Source organism: Drosophila obscura, unplaced genomic scaffold (genome assembly GCF_018151105.1).
Source record: "Drosophila obscura isolate BZ-5 IFL unplaced genomic scaffold, ASM1815110v1 contig_186, whole genome shotgun sequence".
Lineage (NCBI taxonomy): Eukaryota > Metazoa > Arthropoda > Insecta > Diptera > Drosophilidae > Drosophila > Drosophila obscura.
The window spans coordinates 7306597-7325235 of record NW_024542774.1 but is presented as its reverse complement, the minus strand read 5'-3'; the positions used below and the strand labels follow the sequence as shown (position 1 = coordinate 7325235).

General features: G+C 46.9%; 1 protein-coding gene across 4 annotated transcripts in view; it reads left to right on the top strand.

Annotated features, from left to right (window-relative positions):
• Positions 1 to 955: 955 nt before the first annotated feature.
• The window catches only part of LOC111073880, a 26626-nt gene continuing 8942 nt past the window's right edge, over positions 956 to 18639 (top strand). For 2 of the 4 annotated variants that reach the window (XM_022366432.2, XM_022366430.2), the window contains exons 1-3: positions 956 to 1323; positions 11460 to 11661; positions 15426 to 15494. In XM_022366432.2, coding sequence (XP_022222124.2) covers positions 1289 to 1323; positions 11460 to 11661; positions 15426 to 15494 — 306 coding nt within the window. In that variant the 5' untranslated portion in view covers positions 956 to 1288. The remainder of the gene's footprint in view (positions 1324 to 11459; positions 11662 to 15425; positions 15495 to 18639) is intronic. The other 2 variants (XM_022366433.2, XM_041593160.1) reach the window with 1 other exon arrangement.

The window sequence follows — 18639 nt, the reverse complement described above, 5'->3', positions numbered from 1 at the left end:
TTGGCCTGCAAATATGTTTTATGTTTTAATTACTTAAAAATTAAATAAGTGCTTGAAAGTATTCAAAACATCACTGCCTTGCACAGCGTTTCAAGCAGTTCAAGTAGACCACTGCTTAGATGGATTGCAGGCAGTAGGCAAGCAGCTCAAATTATGTGTAGATGGGTCCAACTGGCTATCCATTACTCTTACTCTAACTCTATCTCTTATTGCCGCATTCAATGCCACACTTAAATCAAATGTTATACGTGCTGCAAGTCGGCCAATGTTTTGCTCAGTCAGAATTACGAAATTTCCACTGCTGTCGCCCCTAAAACTTATGGGAGGGTCGGGAACCAACCGCATCCGATTCGTAACGACTTGTTGGCATTAAATGTTTTGAATTTGTCACTCGACACGTCAATTATATAAATCGCTTATGTTGCTGGTCGCCTTCCCACAGAGGGTTTCCTTCCAACCAAGCATTTCTTGGCCCCTTATTGTTGATACAAATGAACAGAAAAAAAATTTGAAAATAATGTGTGAATTTCTCTCTTTGGCTCGTTTCAGCATCGCATTGCAGCAGACCCAGACCCCAGCATCTTCGCCCACAGTCCACAGTCCCCACAAAAGATTGTCAACGGAGGAGTGGCAGTGTGGCAGTGTGGTTGGGCTTATGGAAAAGAAATGAAAAGTGAATGAAGAAAAAGGCAGTGTGAAAAGTGGAAACCAAAGTGCATACACACACATGTGTGTGACTGTGACTGTGTCTGTGTGTGTATTGGGAAATGATCGCGTACGCGATCCGCAGCTGAGGATTATTGATTTCTTGGAATTATAGATTGCACAATCCAACCAACCAAAAAACACCAATCGGAGGGAGATACATCCACATCCATCTCCCAGGCCCCCCTCGAAACTACTTTGGCTAATTGATTTCGTTGTTGTTGTGTTTCTTTTTCCGTATACTTTTCCTCGGTGTTTTGTGATTGTTTGCTTGTCCGTCTCTCCTACTGCAATGAGGCGTTCAAAAGCTGCCAATGACAACAACAACGCGACAAATGAACAGCAGCAGCAGCAGCAGCAGCAACAGCAACAGCAGAAAAAACAACAGAAAGTGCGGGTTTTTTTGCTATTTTTTTAATTAATTTTAAGTGTTGCCGTATTTTGTTCCGTTCCCCTTCTCAACGGACGGAAGAACGAGAGAAAGAGACGACTGCTCTACGGAAATCGGCAATTTAATTTACAATACAACATTAGTACCGACATAAAAGAGGATAAGGGCGCTGCGCGCAGGAGGACCCGAAAAATGTTTGCTGGAATACGAAAACGCCTGGCACGCAAGTAAGTTGAGAAAACCCACCCACACACAATCCCCCACACACACACACCCACCGAACATCTACAATCCCCCATCTATAGACTGCCCTTTGGAGACGTTGGACGATTATGTCCAGCAGTAGCTTTTATGTCTTTCCTTCCATTTTTATCAATGGTCTGCTCTCTTCTTCCTGTGCTCCATGCCATGCCCCAATTCGTTCGTTAATGACTCTCGCGATAAAGTTCAGGGCGGAGCACACACCCCAAGAGTTGGAGCTCTTGCAAAATCGCTGACAAGAGAAGGAGAAAGAGAAAAAAAAAACGTTGCAATGGCAAAATTCACTTTTGTATAATTAATTTTTTCGTTTTTTTTTGTGACTTACCCCCCGCGCTCCCACCACCACTCTGCGTAGCCAAGTGAAGGCCATGATTTTGCGATGATCATCAGTCATCACTCATCGTCATCGTCATCTTCATCTTCATCATTATTGTAATGTTTTTTTCTTATTTTTTTGTTGTGCGCTAAATGAGCCAATTAGTTTAAAATCTTTATTATTAACCGATTGTCCGCTGCAGACCGGTTTTCATTTATCCATAAAGTAAAGCTTTGAAAAATTGAATGATGCTCCTCCAATACGTCTCCAAGTTCGAACCGAAACTCTGGCGAAGCGAACTCTTCGATTGGCCTGGGGGCAGGCGGAATCTTCAAGTCATTACTTCTCCACAAAAAAGAAGAAGAAGAAAAAAAACAAAATTAGCCTCCAGAGCAATCAAAAAACCATCTGCCAAATGATTTTCGTGGGAAAAGCAATCACAATGGCGGGAGAAAAACAAAAGAAAGTTCCCCGCGAAACTAGCCAAAAAGGAAATGCAATCGAATTTTCATGCAACAAAAATGTTGCGAGTTTTTTTTCGAAAGTAAATATTAAACAAAATGTGTCATGGAAGGTGTGTAGCAGCAGCCCCAGAGTTGCTTAAAATTATCATACCCCCAGAGATGCATAAAATTGATCAGGCAACGCCATAGCAATGGGATATTCTCGTAGCGTCGACCTTTCATGGTTATTGTTCGAGTCACGAAACGAATGTGGTGCATCACTGGTGGAACGGCGGTGGCCCCTTTATTTACATTTCATGATGTGCTAATTATTACAGGGAAGAGTGCAGTCACCAGCCTTTTAGCACTTATCGTTGACACGCCCCCGTCCAGCCCTACATTGATGATAATACTCGTACCTAATGCAGGCCCCCGCCACAAACCCCAAAACACCCATTTGAAGCTCAGGTGCTAAAACACCTGTGCAAATAGAAACCCAAAAGCCCAAAGCACCTTGTAGGTGGCACTGGCACACACACACATACACATTTACATATACACAGACTCAGACTCCTATACATATATGTACATATGTATGTATATCTCTGAGAGAGCAATGCCTGATGTCTGATTTCGGTGCTTGGCTTAAGATCTGATGGCGATGGGCCCACACATGGAATAAATTTTTGGCTGGAATTAAAAACGCTTTGGAACGAACGCCTGCGACGATGCAGGGGCAGGGGCCTTTCCTCCGGCACTCACTCCGGCAATCAAGCGCGGCTAAAGCTGAAAATAATTACAAAAGACATAACACACTTTATTAAGCACTAAAACATTTGATGTGCTGTGCTGTGCTACGCTGTGATGTGGGCTAGGCCAAGCCAAGTGCAGAGATGCAGACGTGGCCCCAAAAAAGCAGCCAGCTAGATCGCGGCACTCCGACTATAGGATACCCCGCAATACGATAAACTGCCATAAGTCGAAGGATCTATTGGCCTTCTGTTTTAGCTGCAAAAATGTGTATATAATATATTTAATGGCTTTAATAATATAAATAGACCAAAGAAGAGCATGCTATCCTTCAAAAAGTGGCTCATACATTCTGTGGCAGTGATCTGTGAATACTTTATGGACTCGAATTTTCTGTATGCTGCCAATGCACTGCATTTACCATCTCTTATATATTATATACCCCACAAAGACTGCGTAGAGAAATACAGAAATAATGATGAATTCTCACGAACCCAAACATTTTTCAGTCATGTGTGTAGATTGTAATTACGCATAGGGACAAACGTTAATGTTTCTTCAAAACTCAAATTTACTGCTCGCATCGTACTGTATGCCTAATTATGATTGATACGGGAAGCAGCACACAGAAGAGCGCAACACAAGCCACAAGAACGAGAGCGACAATGGCCGCAGGCGGTGGCCTGCCTGCCTGCCTCCTCCTTCATTGTTCTTCACTCGCAACTCGCAACTCGCCTTTGCTATCAAAAATGTATCTGTTACATCTGTGTGACGCTGCGCATGTGTGCCACTTACATCGTACATCGTTTACGTAGGCACAGCTCCACTTTGATGGGTTAAAGGAAATGTGATGCAACAAAGCGTGCGGCAGTGGCAGGGGCAGTACATTCGCCGCTTTGATTACACACAAACGAAACTGAACCAAGGCGAGCCCCCGGGGGCTGACACAGTTACAGCAATTAGCGGATGTACACCCCCCAACGACAAACTTTACGTTACGATATGCCAAAGTAAATCTAAAGCTAGAAAAACATTCATTGATGCTGTCATTTTTCGCTTGGAATTGAAGTTTGTTTTCGTAAGTGATAAAAGTACAAATTGATGGACTGATAGACCACACAACTGGCGGCAGTAGGGGGTTGGATATGTGAGCTTTCTTTTGTATTTGTTGCTGTTGCTGTGGCTGTGGCTGTTACTGTTTCTGTTGCAATGTTAGTTTGCCACCCCTGAGGCCTGTCATAAATGCGCCATTAGCGCTAACAAACGCATCTTCAACTCCATTTGGCCATAAACTCCAGCAACACCCACCACCACCATCATACGAGAGCAGACCAGAGACCAGAGCGTTCACAGTCTGCAGAAGAGCACAGCACAAAGGAAAATGCCATTTTATGCATTTCAAGTGCGTCGTCGTCGTCGTCGTCTGCCACACTATCTGCCATCTCCATCTCCATCTCTCTCTCTCTCTGTCTGTCCACTTTGAGAGCAGAAGTATTCCGTATATCAGTGCCAGGGTCTGTTTGTGATGCCCCATGCCCCATGTCTGTCACAGAAACTGAAGTGTCAATTCCATCATACGCCAAAGTGGCGCACATATCGCATAACGCACACAAAAAAGGGGACCGGCCCCCACAAAAGAGGAAAAATCATTGAACAATTTCTCAACAAAAAGTAAAAAAAATAATGCATACGAGAGGAGAGAGATGGAGAGAGATGGGATGTGAAAGGAAAGCACGAAAATTAACAATTGCAATTTGAGTGTAACGAATATCTATATACACTTTGAAGATTTATAATTTCTACAAATTAGCAATAATTTCACCCAAACTCTAGGCAAAGTATTCACTCAGCTTAACTGCTGAAAGAACCAGAGCAGTATGAAAGTTCTCCCAACTCTATCGATAAATTATTTCATTGCAACACGACAAAAAATTCATCGAGCGATCAAGCACGAAAACAGTCATACCCTATGCGTAAAATCCTCTAGGAAAATCAATAAAAAAAATAAATGTCTTCTGTGAGATGCAGCCAAGACGCTGGCTGCCATGGCTTTTGACAGCAAACATGCCGCCAGCTGTGGAGAATAAGATGCATAGACAGATCCGATTCGCAGCCAGGTCTTTGGGTGCGACAATTGCAGCGTCGCGAGGCGTCGCATCGCGGTAATGATGAATACCTTTTTAATGAGCAGCTGACACATGAATATGCCACGAGATATCCGGAAGGGGGGGGATGGATGTCATGCAGATGCCTTGGGGGCTTCGGCTTCGGCTTCGGCTTGGGATGTCAGACGTCGCGGCGATTTATCATCTCGGAGCGGGCTCGGCACCGGCCAGCCATTCCCTGATGCGTGAAACGATCCTAACCTACCACAGTTCATACTTCATATTCGGCTGAGAAACGATTGCCAAGAGTTTTTTCCCGTTCTGTTTTCTGTTGTGTTCTGTTCTGTTATTGGGTCTTGACATGCAAAGTGCGAAGTGCGTTCACTGGGAAAGGCGGTCTGTGGTCTGTTGTGGTATGCGAACACATGTCCGTAGTCGACTCCACTCCCTTATCCATGCCAGTCCATGCCAGTCCATGCCAGTCCATGCCAGGCCATACCATTTTCCGGCTGACCGTACTTGCTTTCTAATTAAAAGTTTCGCCCTTAACGTTCGCTTTAAACGCAAACTTGTTTTTATTTCGGGGTTGGGTCTCCACTCCGCTCCAGTCCGCTCCAGTCCGCTCCAGGCCGCTCCACATTCATTTTGTTGGCTACGTTTTACAGCCGCTCAGAGGGTCCCAATCGCAATGGCCCCCAAACCATTGTGCCGGGCCAAAATGTTTGCTGATAAATAGAATTTATATGTGGGTGAGTATGTTTATGGGCCCCTGGATGGGTGGGTTGGCTGTCAGGTGCCGCAGTGCCCCGTTATCTGGCAACGACACGACGCGGATATGGCCTATTGAGCCAGTGTTTATGGGTCATTAGGGTGCGTACGAAACGCAAACATTTTTTTGGCCATATTGTTGCCGACTGTTGTGGTTCTCCTCTAATTAACATGCCATTGTCCTTGAACTCTGATACGGATCTCGCTGGGTGCCGCTTCCGCCTGGCATTCGATGTGCCAATCACAAATCTGCATGCAACACACACACACAAACAGCGGCTCAAAGGCAAAGGCGAGGCACCCAGGCGGCTCTTTGCGGCATGCAAATAACTTTCTAAAGTGATGGCTGCACCTTGACGGCTTCCTTTCGCGGGTCGCACAATATGCAAATATGCAAATCTCGTGGCCTGTCAATCACTGGACACATTTCCAAGTGTTTGCCCAGGTAAACACAAAGTGTCCACTTGACTTCCGTTTTGCTGGACGGACGGAGGACGGTCGGGCCTGCCGCTGCTCCTCCTTGGATTCCCGGAATCGAAACTCAAACTGCAAGCGTGACACACAGGTCGGTGCGGTGGCTATGTCGATGGTTTTAATCTCTTGAGCAGGGGAGGCCTTCATTTACCATTTACCATACATGCATGTACTATTTACGTATGGGTCCCCCCTGTTTATGCGCCGTATTTGCATAAATATTTACACATGCCAGCAGCAGGCGGTCGGTCCTCATTCGAGTGTCAATTGAACGGCTGAACGGCTGAAACCACTCCTGGCCAGGGATTAAACGTATTTATTGTGGTGGTATAGATTGGTCCAACCACGATCCAATCAAAGGCTGCTGCGATCTCTCATTACGATTCACACTCAATTATGTCGTCGTAATTTCCTGCTCAACTCAAGCCACACAAGCCACACAAGCCACACAACCGCAGCGACAGTACAATTATAAGATGCTTATCCCCGCGATGCTTTTTAACCATATTCGGGCTGGATCACATAACTCGTAATAAATCTTTGAGTTTTGCCCCGACTTGTCGTCAAATTATGCAAATATCCAGTGAGTGTGTGTGTGTGTGTGTGTGGGGGTCCCATATCTTTGGAGAGACAGAGAGGTAGAGATTTGGGTCATCGATGGATGTATCGATAGCATCAACAGCAACATCAACATCCACGCCACTCCACCTCCACCCATGAAGATAGTGTTGAAATGAGATGCATGCGGCAACTACACTACTCACATTTCTCATTACATTAATCACACCCACATACGAAAAACAAAACTGCAGCAGCAGCAACGGCAACAGCAACATCAACGGCAACAAGGCCCTGGGAAACAATGGAATAACTGGCAAACGGCGCAGATGCAGATGCATCCGACAGCCAACCTCTTGTTTGACTTTGCCCAACACTTTGGGGCACAAAGGCATATGCATATGCACTGGGGGGCCCGCCATTCTAACGTAAACAGAAAGACAGACAGAAAGCAGAGAGACACGCCACGCCTATTTGGGTTATGTTGCCGGATCTTTGTTTCAACTCTCGCAAAATGGGCTGCCTTGCTGCACACTCACTTACAGTGTGTTGCACGAACGAGGGCCCTTTGGCAAGCAAACACAAGCATTTAAGGGAGCCGGAGGGACTGGGGGGGGCGGGAACGTGTCCACCGAAGCGTGGAGTGCACTAAGCGCGGATTTATAACGGAAGCTTAGCCCGTTCTTTCGCTCATGAATAAATTAACAAAAACAGAAACTGGAACAGAAACTAGAACTTGCCACGGGGGCCGAGCCAGCAAATACCCTTGTACGCTACGCTACGCTTTTTATCTATGTAGCGAAGCCATATGGATATGGTAGTTGAATGTTGATTAAATCTAAGAGATTTGAATTCGATTTTCTGAGTTTTTTCATTGGATTATCTCTAAGAGTACTCGAGATATGATGCATCAAGCTATTGAGCTTTTATTGCTGCTACTTGTCTTAGTCTATAATTCTATTTCTATTAGGTGTCCATTGATTGCAATTCAAGTTATGAAATTACACAGGGCTGTAATACCCTCTCTAAGAGTATGCAAAATGTATGCATGTTTCTCACTGTACTTTACTGTACTTTACTCTCCGTTGCATACCACTTTAGCGATTAATCGATCTTTGGGCACATAAATTATGCAATCCACAAGCGTAAATGGGCCCCAGCCCTGCACTGAACCCCAGACAGTAGCCTGATCCCCGGATGGGGGTCTAGTCGACTTCTAAGAATTGAAACAAAAACCAACAACAACACCCGCAGCAGCGCGCTGCTGCCCCGAGGAGGCTGCAACTCCATCTGCGTGTGGTCAAACATAGTCGCAGTCCATGCCACACAGTCCACGCCTACGTCCATGTCACTGGAGCACCCACAAAACAGAGCGGAGCAGCGACCGGACTCTGACAGTTGGACATTTGGCCAGTTGGACAGTTTGGGCGTTTCATTTCATTTCATTTCAGCTCCAACTTCGATTTTCAATATTCATGACAGGAAGGGGGGCGGACGAATGGGTGGTGGTGGCGGGGTTAGGGGATGTGTCGTGGGAGGAAAAACCTTGTTCGAATGCCAGTCCGAAAATTATGGCAATTATTGCATAGAACTGTAAATTATTTGCACCGTCGCGACCTCATTGTGAGCTGCTGCTGCTGCAACACAGCTCGTGTGTGTGTGTGTGTTGTGTGTTTGTAAATATTCCCACATGCCACACGCTGCCATGTAATTCGATGAATTTTATGCAAATGGAGCATTTTGTGGGGGGGCTAACCTTAAGTGCCTACATACTGATCAATAAGTGGTGGGATGCTTTTGCCTCCCACTTATCAGTGGTAAAGCATCATCTGCTTGGACTGCGGCTTAAGGTCTGGCCGTCTTCTTATCTGCGAGACATTCCGAGACTAAACTGCAGTTATGCGTGGGTGCTTATCGGTGCGAACAGCCAGAGCCACAGCCCCAGCCCCAGTCACAGCCCTCAATTATGCCAGAAGCCAGCGCAAAGCGTTCTCGTAATTATGCCTCACAAATCGCTCTTAAGAGGTTTTGCCTTTGCCTCTGCCCGGCAGCAAAGCTACTTATGGGGGGGCTTATTTGTAGGTCGTATATAACGAAATCCCTCTCTGCCTGGGGCCTGCCTTTTATTTTATTTGCTTTTTATACGCATTTGTGCAATATTTATTTTTATGCCAACTGCAATGGCGATTGATAAGAGCCTGCCTGGACCGCCGATGGATGGTCGCTGGACAGTGGAGAATGGTGCGAATGGAATGGAAGAGAATGGAATGGGAAGAGCGAAAAGAACAGAGCAGAGCAGGAAGGAGACAGCGACACCAACGACAGCGGAAATTTATGGTCGTCGCATAAAAAAGCATAATCAGTAAACGAATGCGCCGCAAAAGCAGCAAAAGAGAAGCAAAGTCGCAGCATTAGATGCCCTAACAAATGAATATTCTGAATTTTTCCTATATTCGAAGGAATATTTATGGAAATTTATTGCTAAAATATATGATTATATTTCAATATACGATATTAAAGTAAAAATCGGAAAATTAGGAACCAGATGAAGACACAGATATGTGCCTGTGGATAGTTAACTTCTGCATAAACTGATAATGCTTCACTTAAGGGTATAGAAAAAAGGAAGCAAAAGCCAGAAGCAGTAGCGCGGTGGGGAATGAGGGATTAACCGAATGACCGAGCGGTGTCCACTGGAAGGGGAATCGTTATTGGAGCGACTGACTCCGTCCCCTCCATCCATCCATCTGTCTCGTCTCTCTTCGCCACGCCTGTGACGAATGTGCAATACTCAGCACTGGCGCTATCAGTGCCCACAAATACATGCACAAGTCGATATGTGTGTGTGCTCAACATGTGACGATTTGTGGCCAACGGAAATAAAGTTGATGAAAATGCAAAATCCAAATATAATTTGTGCGTAACCCTAACGAGTGGCGGATAGAACGATGACTCAGAGGGACGCAATTTGTGTGCCTTAATTGCAGCAGAATTTGCACTTTGCACCTTGGCGTCAGCGTCAGCGTCACCGCCGCCTCAGAGCGCCTAGTACTTCGCTGTCAATTGATAGGAGTGCAGGAAGAGGAACGGAGCGGAGCGGAGGGAGCTGTGTGCCATGCAATGGCGTGGCCGTTAATTAAAGCCCTGTAATGTCATTAGTTGGCCTTTTGACTTGCCAATGATGGGCCGACAGCGACAGCGACTGCGACTGCGACTGCGATGTCTGGCTAATTAAGTTTGCATCTAACGTAATCGAAGGAGGAGGAGGAAGAGTCCGGAGACTTCATCTCCATCTCTGAAGACCGGGAGTCTGTGTCGGTGTCTGTGTCTGTGTCTTTGTTGGCTGATGTCTGATTCACATGCGATGTGCGATGCTTGGCGTGGCTTGGCATGGCTTGGCGTCTCTCTCTCTTAATTACCAGCTGCCATTTGCCGAGCTTGATAACAGTTAAATTGATTTTGATTGCTTTATTTGATGCCTATAAATCAAAGCGGAATGAGAATTTTATTTGCCTAGGAAAATGCTAGGCCTCAAACGTGGGCCGTGAATCAACAAAAAAAAAAAGAACTCAAACTCAGAGTCAGAGTCAGAACTCGAACTCGGACTCGGACTGTGGCTCGCAAAGTGATATGCAATGATAGACACCGATATCGAAGTCGAATCCAATGCAATTCAAAGCACTGCCCACTTGTCCGATGTCAACGTCATAGACAGAGAGAGACATAGAGACGGGGGTCTAGTGACGTGCAAGGGGGGTCTGGTCTGTGGTCTGTGGTCTGGTCTCCACTTCAAACACGAAACGAAACATTTTGTGCGATTAGCTTGTAAGATTGTTTTTAGCTCTTTGTGTCCATTTATTTGACTCCAGTTTTGTGCCGCACACCGCCGCACACCATGGAGTCTAAGACACAACTCTGTGAAAAACTGGATTCCAAGTGCCAACAGGGGGATCGAAGTAAAGAGAGTGAGAGAGGGGGGGTCGAGTCGGAGTCCCAAGGTAGATGTGAACGTAGACAAGCTGGCAAGTCGCAGCTCTTTGGGGCACTCTTGCTGCTGCTGCTGCTGCTGCTGTTGGCTGTTTGCTGGTGTTTTGGCTGGCGTTTGCCCACTCGAATGCCTTCAAGTGGCAATTTTATCGAATTATTTGCACTTAGCTTGCAAATTCAATTGGAAATAACGAGGCGAATTTTCGTTTGTTAGCAGCCCATGTGATCCGAGATCCCCTGAGCAGGCCAGGCCAGGCCAGGCCGCTCGAGGACACTATTCCTATTACTATTCCCCCCGGAGGCACCAGCACCACACCAGCACCAGCAGGTGATCCGAACCACTTACCCGTGCACCCATAAACAGTTCAAATTGATATCTCTTTTCCACTGTTCGGACTCTATTTGGGTCTCTACCGGCCACTTGCAACCCCCTTACCATTCCGCTCGATTATTTTCAGTGTTGTGCAATGTTGTCCAGTGTTTGGTTCGTTCGATAAGCGATTGCACGCTGCTGCTGAACGGAATTCTGACACTTCTTTGTGGGGCCAATGGTGGGGGAATGTACCGGACAGAGCGATATGGAAAACGACTTTTGTAATTCGTTTGTCGGCTCTGTTGTTGCAACATTCCCACGTTCGAAGACTGAAGCGGCGACATTTAACTGAAACTCTTTCTTTTCTTTCCTTTGCGTTCCTTTGCAGGCAGAACGAGAAGGACTGCGATGAGGATGACAAGGACGATGTGCACGACATTATGCCGCCCACCAATTTCATACAAATCTCGCAAGGCAGAATCCAATTGGTGCATCAGCCGCCCCGTACGCCGGACCCCTCCGACACGGGCACACTCTCCCTGGAGCGGATCAATGGCGGAGGTAGCCTCGGCTCTGGCGGCTGTGATAAGGTGAGTCCCCCCAGACGCTTCTGGTGTTGGTAACTACTCCTCACCCAACCCCCCCGCTTCGGTTTGGTCTTGCCCTGGAGTAGCACGTAGCGCTTGGGAGTAGAAGTAGGACAAAACCCACCCAATTATAGACAATCAGCTCGAATCAAATCATGGCCCATGCATAGACCCACTCGTATACCCATCACACCATGCTCCGTGCTCCGTGTCGATTGTTAACCCAAATTTCGTGTTGGGGGAAAGCAAAGAGAGCAGCACCCGCTGTCGCTTTCCTTTATAGATGTTTTTCCTGCTGTTGGCTGTCGGCTGTTGGCTGTCGGCTGTTGTGTGCTGTGGCGTGTGGAGAATTTCCCAAAGTGCCGGGCATGCAAACTCTGTTCGGTGGAACAAACAAACAAACAAACACCTTTGAACCCGTGCAGGGGCAGAGCCTTGGCGGCCACTTGAACTCGTTAACGTGCCATTTAAGACACATCACAGCGGTGCAACGCGGCGTTTCACAGATTGATGATGGACGAGGACCAACCCACACCCCTCCTCAAGCCATCCATCGAAATGCATAGACGAAATGCCCTCTTGACATGCACGGCAACCCGGGGCCGGGGTCCCGTACCGCCAACACGCTACGCTCAACTTTGACTTTCCCCGCGAATGGATTGGATTGGAGGTCGGATCTCAGGCTGGGTTAATCCAGCTGCATTCTCTGCTCTCTGCTCAACCTATAACTCTAATTGATCCATAGCCATACAGTCTCGAGTATAAATGTTGACAATTATCATGTTCCATGCTGTTCTGCCGCTGAATGGAGCCTTTCCCAGACGGTGATTGCTCCATGGCATCTCGTTCAGCCTCGTTCGGCCTCGTTCACTGATCACGTTGCGACTTCCGTGACGTTTTAATAGCACTAAGTATGGCGCATGCGCGGCTTTGAGCACTTGATTTATGGTAGTTACAGCCATCCCCTGTGCCATGGTCCATAAGCGACTGCAAATGAGGCTCAAAACTCTGCTGTTTAGCTCCGCTTCAATCTCAGACAGCAGGCAGCAGCAGAGAGCAGCAGCAGGCAGCAGCAGAGAGAGAGGTAGAACGTGGTAACTCCTCTATGTAAATGGTAGTTGACGTGGTAATGTTTCCCAGAATTCCACAGTGCACTGTGCACTGGCAGCTGTACTGTAAATGGCCAGGCATGACCAGAGCTGGGGTCCTGCTAATTGAAGGGGCACTGGCTCTCTCTCCTCTCCACGTTCCACGTTGGTTCAGCACGAATCTCGGCGAGACATTGCGTGTATCGATTACCAAACACAATGAGAGGCAAGCAGGCAGAAGGCAGCAGGCACACACGGTGTGGTGTGCCACCAACTGGATGCGAAGACACCCACTCACAGTTGGCGGCCGTCAGGGCACAAATTTGCCAAATGGCATCTCGATTATAGCTGCACAAACACACACCAATACAATGGACCTGCAACAGCTGCTTCGTCTGCCGCTGCTGCTGCTGCAGTGCATCATCAGAACCCAGTCACGTTCTTGCCAGGCAATGCGTGGATGCCGCACAGCTGAAGCTGAAGCTGCCACTGCCACTCTGTTGCAATTGTGTGTGATTGAGGAGAGTTCAACGAACCTGTTGCTATTTATTTGCTGTGTTGCTGCTCCTACGTCTGCTGCTCTAGCACCACCACAGCCACAGCCACATCCACATATCCACATCTCTGATGTGCCACTGCCACTAGCTTCTGGTTCTGCCTCTGATTCCGTTTCTGTTGCACATGCGCAGAAGTTGCCCGCCGCCAGCTGGAGGCATAGCTGGCACCACAGTCTATGGGCTGCCATTGTTGTCGCCGTCGCCGTCTCCATTTCAATGCCTGACTGCCCGCCTGCCCGCCTGCCTGGCTGTCTGCCTTCGCATTAGCATATGGATATATAGTCGTATTCGCTTATATATTACGTTATACCCATATGAACACTCGTATTTGTAGCTTCGGTCCAACTTGAGACTGGATTATTTCCTGCCACAAATCATGGCATTCAAGCTCGCACATGGCCAACACTCTCCGGGCTCTGGCTCTGGCTCTAGCTCTGGCTCTGGCCATCAATAATCGAGGATCGCATATGGATCGCGTAATCTTTACACATTTTTCCCTCACGTTGCGACAAAGAAAAATCAATTTGTCTATTGCGCAAGTAAAGCTTCAAGAAACAATAAAAACAAGAAGAAGACATTTTCTAAAAGCTATAAAAATTATTTTTACAACTTCCACAACTAATTTTTAGTGTTTACAAAAAAACAACAAAAAAACCTCCACAAATCCAAAAAAAAGTTGGAAAAAAATGCGTTTTTTACGAGCGAATGGCGTCACAATTGTTGTTTTTCAGTTTTTCAGTTTTTTCAGTTTGCTTTTGGCCAACGAGACACTTTTGTTGGCCATTTTTAGAGGCACAACATTGTGTGTGTGTCTTTCTATCTGTTTCCACGTGGTAGATGAAACTTGGTAATTGCCATTTCCACTTCCTGCTTAAGCCCCCGCCATGTCCGTGGCATCCGTGACATATGCATGTACATATGTATGTACACATTTACATGTACTAGGTAGTACGAGTGAGTGTCTCCATGAATCCATAGATTCCATTTGGTGCTTCGCCTGTCCCGTACGGAACTGTCCATTTCTATAGCCCCAGTTCGGGTGTGCCACACAGTTCTTTGTGGCAGCATGTCGGTGCTTTGGTACCGGTGAATTATTGCCCATGCACACCTGCAACACAACTGCCTGTGAGCCCGCTCCTCGTCCTCCTCCTCCTCCTGCAATCTGCACCTGCCCCAGACCTTCTCCGTGTATCGCGTGCGGATTAAAGCAGACTTATTGTGTTGGACTCCTCGCTCCGATTCGCTCCATTCCACGCCCCTACTGCTGCTGTTGCTGTTGCATTCACTTCAGCTCGAAACGGAGCCGATTTCTGTGCCCAAAAGAGTTCAATGATTTGCTTTTTACACCTCAAATCCGTTTTTCGCCAACAACAATGACAAGATCGTAAATTAATTTCAATTGCTTTTCATTTCGTAGTGGCTATAATTATTTTTCATGCTTTGCTCTTAGCATTCATTCGCTTCAGTGATGCCAACATTTTGGCTCAGAAAAATAAACTATATTCGGCCAAAAATAACAAGCTGCTAATTATGTAAAACTACTTGAAAGTGCAGCTTGGAATAGAAGCAGAGCAGCTCTGGCTATCGTCGATTTTTATCGCTAAACAAAAGCAGCATAAAATAGCTCCCCACCCAGAGCTTCGGTTAGGAATTTATGTACTACTTCAAGTAGTTCACCTAGAGAAGAGAGACGCCCGCCCAGTTTAAAATGGCTGTTCTACTGTCTATTCTATCGATTTTTTAATCGAAATTGAAATATTTCACGCAACAATTGAAACAATTTAACCGGTTGTAGTTATAATATATTTAAAGCTTTCAAAAACAATCCCAAAATATTAAACAATTTGGCACTTACACTCACACATACCATTGGTTCATTGGACACACACACACACAAACACACATTCACATGTACACACACCAACACACACCCACATTCATGCACTCATTCAACGCACATTTAGAAGTTAACTTTAACTTGGATTTTCTGGGCATTCTATCCATGGCAGAGCATAGCATTTATTGTACTTACATACTCGTATGGAGAGCTGCTGTTCATTCCCCTGCCTGTTCAGTGCGTGTGCTTCAGTTTTCGGTTTTTCTGTTCTGTTGTTCTTTGCAGGATTTGTTGGAGAAGCGGATGATTGAAGTGGAAGGCGCTCTGCTGCGTTTGCAGGAGGAGTTCCATAAAGTGAGTATCAAATGGCAAATGCCACGGAGATTCTATGTATGATAGTTGAAGGAGACATTATGATGGGAATGAGGTCCCGGACCCGGACCCGGACCCGTCTTCCTCGACCGGACATTGCTCTCTGAAATCAACATTCAGTTTAATGTCTCCTGTTGTCGACCAAGTCGGGGCTTGGGGTCCGGCTGAAGCATTTTAATTTCCTGTGCGGTCAGAGTGTGAGAGATCTCCGCCCCAGAAAAACACAGAGAGAGGGAGAGAGCGAGGGAGAGGGAGAGGGAGCACACATGGGCATTGGATGGACATGGGGGTCATTAATCGTGTCGTTGCCATTCCAACGCTCTGTGCGGTTTATGTGGTTTTCACTGTGGCTGTGACTGTGGACCGGGTCGCAGCCCAGTCTTAGGTCGCCTGCCCAGTGGGCAATTAAAAGTTACAAGCTTGAATTACATGCATACGAGGCCCCATGTACCCAAATCAAATTGACATCAGAGGCAGCGCCGAAACCCTCTCTCATTCGCTGTGAAAGAACTCCAGCTCCGGCTGGACCCAGCCTGTCGACACCTTTTTGCACAATAGATCAAAACTGAATGGGCGCAAATCTCAATCTAAACTGCCATCAAAATGGATCCAAATAGATCCAAAGGAAAGTTTAATGGCCGGAACTTGGTCGGGCAGCGGAAGGAGCTGCCAAGGAGCATACGCACTTCCGGCTTTAGGTAATTGAATTTGACAACAAAAACCAAAAGGAAAAAACTCCCCCAAAAACGAGTTAAAGGCCCCTGAGTTTATGGTGTGAAAAGAAACAGCGTGTGGCCTAAGCAGCTCCCATCTATGGCTCCAGTTCCAGTTACTCCCACTCCCACTCCCCCAATCTTCCAGCTTCTGGCCAATGATTTCCGCAACGAAATTGCCGCCCGCTGCCTGCCACACAGGAAGCGGCAGAGACACAACCATCGTCGAGCGGAAAAGTACATTCTGGCCATGGCCCTGGCCATTGCCTGATTTTCTATTCTTTTGGCAGGCGTCCCAACTTGCTTTCGAGAATTTACGAGTATGGCAATGGCACTTCCCCATACTACCGCCCCCACCCTCTACCATCACTAAGACTCCTCCTTATCATCGTTGCAGACTCCCAGGCGGAGGTTTCTCTGCTGTGGCTGTGGCTGTGGCAGTGGTAGTGGCAGTGGGGCCCCATGCATGGGAATCCGATTAGTCGAGGCGTATGCGTATATTTTTTCCCTTTTTTCCGCAAGAGAATGGAAGGAGGATGCGGCGGCTGATGTGGAAGTGGATACATGAGCTACCGTTGCCGCTGGCTCCGCCTCTCCGGCCTCTCCAGCCTCTCCTGCCTCCTGTGTGGCAATATTTCTGCACTTTATCTGTCTGTAAATAACGATTAACTATGCTATGCTGCCCCTGCCACAGACGCTCCCACTGCTGCCACTGTCCTTTGGTTTCACTTAGTCAGATTCCCCTGCCCCATAGCCCCCCGCTCCGAGAGAGTGTGTGTGTGTGTGTGTTCTTTATTGTTATTGGCGATGGGATGGAGAGAGAGAGAGAGAGAGAGGGCAAGGAGAGTGGCATCCATTGACAAGTCGAGCCACCAAAAGTGTGAATGTTGCAGAATTGGCCAAGACGAACCAGAAACCCGTGAAGTAGAAGTAGCACATCAGGCAGCAGGCAGCAGAAAGCAAAAAGCAGCAGCAGCAGCTTGTTGGCCATGTGGCAGGCAATAAATGGCACGATTCAATGAATATCAATCTTCTGATTCGGCATGCCTCTCCCTATCCCCATCCTCATCATCATCATCATCTGTTTCTAATTTGAGGGATAGCCTCAGAGTGAGAGAGAGAGAGAGAGTCGGGGGGCGGGGGAGCATTTACTTTAGTGAATTATTTGCGAATCGCAAATGTAATTGATTTGCCAAAGCCCCAGACAAAGCAGAAGGAAGAGAAAATGACTTGGATTATTGTCATCTAATTGATGGAAAAGTTTCACTCCCAATTCCAGCCGATGCTCCAAGTGCTCCTCCAAGGGATTATCCGTATTGTTGCCTGAGTGTCGTTTTCAAGTTCTCTCTCTCTCTCTCTCTTAACCCTTCTCAAATTGCTGACAGTTGCTCTTGTTGGAGTGTTTCTTTTGGTTATACTGTTGCTGAGGGTTTTATTCTCTTTCCTAGATGTTTTGCAACGCATGGCAGGAAGTTTCAATCCAAGAATGTTTTTTTATATTCGTTCCTGATCACTCACCCTTCCTCAGCTGGCAGGCACTAGTAGCGAATGAATCTATTCGTCTAGGGGAAACTTGGCCTGCTCGTATTTGCCCTACTGAAAGCAGTGTATCAAAGCTGTAAAATAATCTACAAGGGTATATCTAAAGCTTCAACTCGCGAAAGCTAAGCTCGTCCCCTTTCTCTGTTGTTTCTCTTGTTGCTTGTGTGTGTTGTGTTTGGTTACAACAGCAGGGAGTCGTGTCGAGTGCTGGATGGACATACCACGGGGTGACAGGACACTTAATCCTTTCGGCGCTGTGTCCTGCCGCACTGCAGCGATCCCTCAAATATTTATATTTGGAATTTCGTATGAAATGTTGCCAAAACAGATGACAAAATGTAAACGAGTGGAATTTTTGTTTGTCTCTGCTCCCTGCTCTCTGTTGTTTGTCTTTAATCAATGGCGATGGGCAAACGTTCATCCGAATCTGGCTTTTTGCTAATGAAAGGCTGATTAATGGAGCCGGGGTCGTCTCACTGAAGTCCCCGAAAGTGGGTATGCCCAGGCATGCCCTGCCCTGCCCTGCCCCCTTTTCGTTAGGCAGCTCTACAAAGGAAGGGTGGGGGGCGGCGTTATGCATTGTCAGGTCAACAATGAAGAGTTTCGCTTCTTTCACTTTGAAAGCACGTGCTCAATTTTTAATTCCAACGCCAGTCAGCCAGCCAGGGAGCCAGCGAGCCTTCATCCATCTCGCTTGCTCGCTCGTTTGCTGTCCCTGTCGCTCTGCCCTTTGATAAATCTGCGCTTTAATAAGCTCCATTGCATTCATCTTCAGAAGAGCAGAAGAAAAGCGAAGAACAAGAAGAAGGAAGAGTAGAGAGCACGAAACATTGAATAGAATAAAGAGAGAACGAACAGGCAGAAAAACTGTC